The 9047-nt window shown below is 31.6% G+C and overlaps 1 protein-coding gene across 1 annotated transcript; it reads right to left on the bottom strand.

Annotated features, from left to right (window-relative positions):
* Positions 1–2588: 2588 nt before the first annotated feature.
* On the bottom strand, positions 2589–8028 carry LOC123224574 (ribosome-recycling factor, chloroplastic-like). Its single transcript, XM_044648307.1, has 11 exons — positions 7731–8028; positions 7508–7649; positions 7321–7390; positions 7136–7231; positions 6431–6528; positions 5982–6093; positions 5150–5191; positions 4703–4759; positions 4517–4567; positions 4128–4184; positions 2589–2955 (listed from the first exon to the last, which is right to left on the bottom strand). Exons 1-11 carry the CDS (start codon positions 7816–7818, stop codon positions 2938–2940), a joined length of 831 nt encoding a protein of 276 aa, XP_044504242.1. The 5' UTR covers positions 7819–8028; the 3' UTR covers positions 2589–2937.
* Positions 8029–9047: the final 1019 nt, after the last annotated feature.

The following is a 9047-nucleotide window of genomic DNA, read 5'->3' as shown; positions in this document are numbered from 1 at the left end:
TCTCCAACTACTAGGTCTGGATTCGTTTGGATTAGACGAATTCAGATGATTTAGATGACGAAGGCATCATCCAGATGAAGTGTCGTCTGACGACACCTTTGTTGTCCTAATGAAGCGTTGGCTAGACAATCTTCATCTGGATAATGCCTTTGTCATCCAGACTGTCTGAATTCATCTAATTCAGATGAATCCAAACTAAAATGGTGATCGGAGATAGGTTAGAGAGTTTTGTAGAGGTCGTTGGTGGATGGAGGTGTCATCAAAGAGGAGTGGAAAGAAAACCCTAGGTTTTTTTTGGGGGGGGGGGGGAGATGTGATTTTTCAAAAATAGAAAACTTTAATCAAGAGTGAAATTATTAGCTTTTAAAATTTAAGGGCGAAAATTAATGAATTATATATATTTTTTAATAATATTATTAAAATAATAATTTTATCTTTAATCATAACTAAAAATTTTAATAGAAATTGTCTCATAAGTAGAATTTCAAATTTTTAAAAGTTAGTAGATATCAGCAGGATTCCACTATACCTTGGGTGGGAAATAGTTATTTGGCCTTGAAATTTATAACAAATACAGCAAATACAAATATATAAGACAATGACAATATACAAAGCACGTGGCATACATCTTAGAGATTAATAAGGTAAGTAGTAAGTAGTACCAGCATAGAGACGTTCAAAGCTAGAGAGGAGAAAACTTGTTTTATTATAATTTATTAATGAGAGTACAATGCAATGCAAGGGGTAGACTGTGGGCCATTTTCTGACCAAATGACCTAGCCATAACGTGGCTTTTTATTATTATTATTATTTATATGAAATTGAGCCATCGGGGTCAATGAAATTCTAATTTCATGCATGGGGTCCATTAACTATAAGACTACAACCAAACGATTATATAGACAATTAAAATAATAATAAATTATGTTATTCTATAGGGTGTGGACCTCAGCCCTCAGGATGGTACAATATTGGAGCTAAATGACCGTGGGAAGCTTTATTTCTTGAGTTATTGTGTATGGGGTAACATTAATATATATATATATATATATATATATATATATATATTGATTAATAAAAGAAATTTTATGTGTTACGTATACATAACATTCTAATAACTAATTTATATATTATTATTATTATTATTATTATTATTATATGATTATTCTCAAATTTCAAATCATGGTTTACTTATACTAGGGTTTGAGGATAGTTTGGTTTCTATATTTACAAGTTAGTATTTCAAAAGGTGGAACACTGTTTTAAAATAAGAAAAAAAAAATCACCAGCAACATAATCATATGGTTACAGACATCAATAAAATAATGACATGTAAATATAAAATACTTAAGATTAAGAATTATAAAAAAAACAAAGACATAATATTTAACTTGGGTTGTCTTATAAATCAAGTATTGCATTTAATGATTACCAATTCAAAGATGGATAAGAATGAAAAAGGTTTTAAATGTTGTGAAAACTGTTAGAGAAGAGACTCAGTTTAGATATTTTAGTTAGGTAAACAACCATTCAAAATAAAATGATAATTTGGGAGGAAAACTTTATGCTTTAGGTTGTATAAACGTTGAAAGGGGGATGATTAGGAATGTAGGGTAGTAGTAGGTATAAATAATTGAAACTGGGACAAAACAAAATCTAGACTTGGGTCTCCAAATCTTGTTCACATGACAGAATTCAGATGACTTAGATGAATGGAATCAAAATCAATACCCACTTTTCTGTTCGACAATTCAAAAAAATGGCTTTTAAAATAATAATCCACCTTCAAAAGTAAACAAAACCAAAAAGCAGCAGATGCTGCTGCGCTGCTTATCTTCATTTTACCAGATAAGTCTCACCTCATCTAGCCACTAATTTCAAAATCTAGCTTCATGTCAAAGCAACATATGCACACAAACGGTGGCGGACATCAAATTGCAATTGGATAAGCAATTTTATGTTAGTAAAACATTTCTATTCCTAATCCAATACTAAAATGTTTATGAACATTCACATCTCAAAAGAAAGAGCCAGTTGGGGCAAACTGGCTTGTATTTGCAGCATTCTAACAACATAAAGCTATCTTCCAACAACGGGAACTATCTTCTAACAACAGGAGATATGAGACCCACTGATGAAATATAACAAATAGCTACGATTCAGTCTCTTCAAAAGTATTTGAACTATTTTCTGTTACGCTATGCAGGATTTACACATTCAAGGGGATGTGAATGGGTTGGGCAACACGTGCTGGGCAACGCATTTGCTTTATGTATCTAGATAGAGTTCTATGTATAAAGCAGGCTATAATAAACTAACAGCGAGAAAGCTCAAATAATAGAGGAATTCGTTGTACCATCATGCAATTTTGCAATATATAGAGTAACTGTTTGTCAAAGCTTGACTAAGACAAGAAGGAAGTGCTTTATGTCTTTGTTGTGGGATCTGGCATGGTCCAGAGTCCTCATGCATTTTGTACAGTAAACAATAAGCAGATCACTATGATTGAAAGTTAAACCTCAGTCATCATTACAAGTAAACTAGATCAAGATAAAAGCATGGGTCATAGAAATGTTGCACACTTTAAGGAAAAGAAAACTAAATGGAACTGGTATTTTTTGTTGTTCAACAGTAAACATAACAGTTATTTGTGGGACAACCGTCTAAAACAGTCCAACTCATCGCTTGGTCACCTTTCAATGTTCACAGGAAATAAGCATATAAGTTGCTATACAAAAACAACTTTTACCAAAAGCTTATAAGAAAAGATTTCCACCTTTCATTTTGAAGTGAAGTATCATTGTTTCTCATTAGCATCAAAAATGTCCTTCTAGGGGCATAGACAATATCCACCATAAACTCACCCAAAAAAGAAAGCTAACTTTTATGATTCACTGAGGACATAGCTCACCATTTACATCTGTCAGCAAACAATAATTAAATCTTCAGCAACTCCTGAAAGAAAACAAAAAATTTGTTGCGTCAACTACCATACTGTGCACCATCAAGTAACTTAATAGACAAAAATATCTATAGCAGCAAAATGCAAGTAAAAAATGATTGGCTAGACACAGATGGGAAGTCCATTTTGAATATTGAATTGCCTAAAAAGCCCTCGAACTTCACTAAGTATGAGCTGTCCTTTATTGAATAAATGGCTCTTAAACTTCAACAACTATAAAAGCTTGAGTTGTTTGCCAGCCTTCAGGACTTCTAAGTTTTGCTTCCTCTAACACTTTGGGCTGCTTGGAGGAATAATGAAGTTATCCAAGGATGAAGTATCATCTTCTTGCAAACTAACAATTTCCTACCATTGTCTACTTAGCAACATGGTTTGTATGAATTTACAAAACGCTAACCATTTTATTCTGCAAATCTCCCAAGTTCTCTAAGGTTTACTACAAGACCCTGTCACTTCCTCCAAAATAAGACAATTTTACCCTCCATCCATTACTATCAGGCTAACCAAGTATATAATCATAACCCTTTTTAATTTTCATCCACATTTTTCATTCAGCATTTCTAATGGGAGTAGTACTGTAGTAGTGAACCTTTTGCTAAACAGTATATCCTTTTATTTAATAAAAAGTTACTATAACCAGAGAGTTCTGACCAAACTAGCTACCCAACTTTGTCACATTACCAAGTCAAGTAAGGGCCAAGAAAAGCAATTTATAACTAGGTTATGTGAATATAAATGATTTAACATAAAAACGTCAATATACAGGGCATTTTCAACCTTAATTGCACCCCTGCACAACTATCTATATTGGAAAGGTTATGCTGATTTATACCTGTTCAGAACAAAGAAGATAGGTCTACTTTTGAACAGGTAAATTACTCTAGTACATGCTATTTGTGGAATTCTTTAACTGCTCAACAAGATTCTGCAATGGAAAAGCTCCTAATCATATTGGCATGACCAACTTTAAGAATAATAACCCTAATCAAGTAATAGAGTTTTCCAATATCAGATACAAAGGATGTTGGATTCACATCATCTTGAAATTATAACTCTGAAGAAAACAAACTTTTTTTTAATCATTTTCTCCCTTTCAATTCTGTGTTAATTTTGAATTCATCAGGCATTTATCTAGCACCATCAGTTTTATCAAAACAAAGTGTACCTTCTCTTTCTGTTTGTAGATGCTGTCAACCTTCTTAATATACCCATCTGTCAGTTTCTGCATATAGAAAAGAGATGTTAATAACTTCAGGAAGCACTAGGAAGGTGTTATCTGATGAAAGCGAACTTACAAAATGAGGATACAACAAAGAGAGTCAGGATTCCCAAAGATTTCTGAAAGCATCTCAGGAAGCAATGTTGATGAAAAATTTTTATGCTTGCTAGAATAATTATTATTACACCCCTTCCCACTTCCTTTGTGTGCATGGAAGAGGGAGGTTATCATGATGGCCTAGCAAAGCTCAGACTTAAGTTGGCATTTCCCTGGACTTCAGCCCAGGTCCAAAGCTCTTTAAACAACATGGTTCACACAAGTGAGAACCAAATTACCTGCAAATCACTTGACAAATCCTTCACATTGTCTTCTGAGAGCTTCTTTTCCTACAACAAAATGTTGAAGATGAAGTAGAGACTAATTGAAGTAAAAGAGAGATATATGTAGAACAAGAGAGAAAATGCAGCACAGAAGCAATAATAAGACTTGTACTGAGAGTATGTTGACCTAGGGAGTGATACCTTTTCAAGTTTTTCATATGCTTTTAATGCATCTCTTCTTATGTTCCTCAATGCAACCTGAAATGGTTGATCTGGCAAGATTATTCAAGAGCAAAATTCCAGCAACTACTACTGTCAAGTTTTAATATATTATTTCTTATAAAAAAATAATTTAAAATGCATGTATATAGTTTGTTTTTTATTAACATGATCAAACCTAATCAATTACCATTCCAAGTCTTACAAACAGACTTTAAGCCATTACATTTTCCCTTTTTTAACTCAGATTTAAAAATTTTACACAGAATTTTAGAAATTTAAGAAAACATTTCCTTTTTGAGTTCTTTGGCATCTGTCAATCACTAAATTTGCACACAGAGAGACCATGAAAACCCTACAGAACTTCTATATGAAGGATTATTTACAAAGTTTGGTAAATTCGCAAACAATGGATAAAACCATAAGTACCTTTCCTTCTTCAGCCTGTTTGGCCACAACTTTTGATAATTCCTGCAATTTATAAATAAATACACTTCCATAATCTCAGTTTTTAGAATCACATTGAATGAACTTATAGTAATCACTTATATACTTAGAGAACAATATGCTTGAATATAAAATTAAAAAATATCCAGAAAAAATATTAATTTTGCATGGATGTTGTCACTGTGTCAACTTTAGAAAAGAATGTCTTGCTGAAACTCCTGTGACGAAAATAGAGTGTCACTTACAATCTGTTCTTTAATATGTATGTTAGATACATGAATACAGTAACCAGAAAATAGTAAACTTTTCAACACATGCACCCTCACAAGAAACTGTATTATAATTACAAACTGAAAATATATTAACAAAGAAATAAGCCTCTTTGAAGGCCAGTCTAGCATCACGGATATGCTAACATTTCCTAAAAACAAGTCAAGTTCATGCAATATCAATATAACACTTGATTTTTAAGATTGAACTTATAAAGCAACCAGATCCTCCTTAAAGAAAGAGATGAAATAAGATGCAAGAAAGACAGAACAGTTATCTATTCTATACAGACACATCACTCAGGAGACAGTGGAATTGAAGATCTAATTATTCTCCAAGGGATGAAACACATAAAAGTTTGCGGTCTTCAACAAAAGTGGACCTATTCAATTGCTACTAAAAAAAAACCAAAACAGAGCATACAAAAGACAGAATATAATATATGCACCAATGAATAATTTCATGGGGATTAAACAACTCTACACTATTGGTGATAATAGCATACAACGAATCTTTCCACATTTGGGATAAAAAAGGGAAATACCTTTCTTCTTTCAGATGTCAATTGAGGAAGGGTCAAACGTATCATTTCACCATCATTGTTTGGAGTCAAACCAACATCGGAGCTTACTATGGCCTTCTCTATAGCTTTTAAGCTGAAACAAACAACATGAAAAGGTAAAATGAATTGAGAGGATAAAGAATACAAACACCACAGGACATACTCTGGAAAAACCAAAAAGTATTCTATTGCTCACTAAATCCAGAAAATTATATTAATTTGGTTGTCAAAGAAAATAAGGCAAAAGGTCAGAGAAGCTTAACTGGTCCACACACATTTTCTCAGCTTACTATACAAAGCAGATTTGAAAAGACATTTTTCAAATATTTCTTAGCATGGATTGGTGTTTATTGCAGAATAGAAGAACTGGATATATAGGTTGGTACTCAACAATGCCAAACTTAATTCATGGCCTCGAATTTATGGAGTACCTTGATTTGTCATATGGTTGAACTAGAAGAGAATTTGAATTAGGCGTGGTGATTTGGGCTATGCCCTTCAAGCTGACGGGAGTTCCATAATATTCCACCTAAAAAGGCATTGAGATACAGGTTTATAAAAGAGGCATGACAACACTAGTCAAAAGACTGAAGTCAATGAATACCATTTTTTTTTTTTTTAAATCTTGCTGCATTTCTTGAAACTACATACATTTTCCTAGTGTTGCTTAGTGATAGCCATCTTCATCTATTATGTAAGCTTTAGTTTCTATAGCAGATGAAGGCATATTCCAATCCATAATTCTAACAGGCAACCAGAAAGTGTAGAATGAAAAAGGAGAGAAGGAGAGATACTGATAAGATTTATCACAAATTAGAACTTGAACAGGAAACAGTGGCTCAGAGTAGCACCAGATAGTGTAGTGGAAAATAGACAGGAAAATATCATAGGATGAAAAAGTGAGACATTGAATTAATATTATAAACTTTATGCAATTAACTCACAGTCTTAGCTTTAAGATCTTTGGTACATATCACATATCAGTATCTATAATCGGCTCATTAGGTTATGCATCATTCCAACACAATCCATCACTCCAAATTTAAACCAAAGTCCAGCTTTACATCCACAAAAATAAGATTCAACAACAAAGAACAGAATGCAATTGGCACAGGAAATGTTACATGAATTCAAACCTCAATCTTATCTAGCATGGCTGGATTTGCTCGCCCTGTCCTAACTGAATTGAAATTCGTCCGAACCATTTCAATAGTCTTTTCCATTCTAGCTTTCTGAAAATTATCCAGCACAGTGATTATTCAACAACAAGCTTTTATATGATACTAAACAGAGTGCAACAAACAATCACAAGAACACTCACAACATCTTTCTCAATGGAAGATTTCTCTGCTTCAATTTCTTCGATAGTTGCACACCTCACAAATCCCATTCTGCATTATTCATAACAATCACAATTCAGCCGGACATTTTAACAAACAATAAACAAGTTATTTTATCAATTGAACTATTAAGTACAAAAAAAAAAAAACAAAAAGAAAACCCCTGACCTCATGTGCACCAATTGTTTTACAGCGACGGATTTTCCAGAGAGTTTCACAAGTCTAACGTAGTTTCCAGCTGAGCTCCACTTGCTCACATTCACACTGCTAGCATGGCACGTGGCGCTCTCAGCTCTTCTATGGTAAGATTCTGTTAAAAATATTTTAAAAAATTATCAAAACATTTTGATAAGAAAAAGAAGAATAATAAAGGAGGATTGATTTAGCGAACCTGGAAGGAAAAGGAGGGATTTGGAAGGATTTGGTTTGGGCTGGAAAATGGAACGAACAGACATCGCTGATGAGAAGTGCATCGCCATGAAAGCTTAGATTAAAAAGCAAAGAGTGTTTAAAATGCGTGGTTTGTAAGAAGCAGTGACTGAGTGAGAGCTTCGCCTCCGCTTCGTCGATTCGACAAGCTCGGAAGGGGAGGGAATGGTTTGGATAGGCGCTTCGTAGCTACTTCACTGTTTGGCTTTTCGGATAAACTTGTTCTGTGACTGTATTTGTGGTGGTTCTTTAGGGGTGTTTATCGTCCGGTTTGGTTTGAGATGGTTTGACAAATTTTTTAAACTAAACTAAAAAAACAATTTAAAAAATTTTTTAAACCTAACTAAATTATTTTAAGTTTTAAACCAATTGGATTAAAAAAATATAGTTTAATTCAGTTTAAATTATGATTTAAATCATAGTTATCAATACTCTAAAATATATAATACGTATCATATGATATAATACGATATAAATAGAAAACGATATGTATTATAAGGTATATCAAATTAATATAATACAGTAAATATATTATACAATACAATACATATCTTACGATATGATATATATTATTAATACGATTTGATACACTTTTTTAGAAAAAATAATATTATATTAGAGATGTATAAAAAAAATTTTAAAATATTAAATATGTTTAGGACATTTTTCAAAATAATAATGTATCAATTATTATATTTTATTATTTTAATTTTTTAAAGACGTATCGTATAATATAATACAAGATAAAGGAATTGAGCTTTTAATATACAATACAACACATGATTTAACTATCTTAATTTGACTATTTTAAAATCATTCATATCTCTCTCTCTCTCTCTCTCTCTCTCTCTCTCTCTCTATATATATATATATATATAATTTTCTAATAAATAATTAGGTGTATAACTTATTTTTTAATATTTGTTTTATCATTTTCTAATAAATAATTAGGTGTATAACTTATTTTTTTATATTTGTTTTGTCATTTTCTTTATATATATATATATATATTTTATATTTATTTTACCCGTATATATTATGTTTTAGAAAACTACAATTTAGTTAATTTTATTAAATAATATATATTCATTTATTTTTAAAAAATACGATTTATAATTCAGTTTAGTTTGAAAATCGTCTAAACCGTAACCTAAATTAAAAAAATGGTTTAAAAAATTTTAACCCAAACTAAACTATTTTAAAAACTAAACCATAATTTTTAAATAATTTAGTTTGATTTTATAATTTAAATTGAATTATACACACCTCTATAACTTTT

Source organism: Mangifera indica, chromosome 8, assembly GCF_011075055.1.
Source record: "Mangifera indica cultivar Alphonso chromosome 8, CATAS_Mindica_2.1, whole genome shotgun sequence".
NCBI classification, from domain to species: Eukaryota; Viridiplantae; Streptophyta; class Magnoliopsida; order Sapindales; family Anacardiaceae; genus Mangifera; species Mangifera indica.
This window is presented reverse-complemented; position numbering and strand designations above follow the sequence as displayed.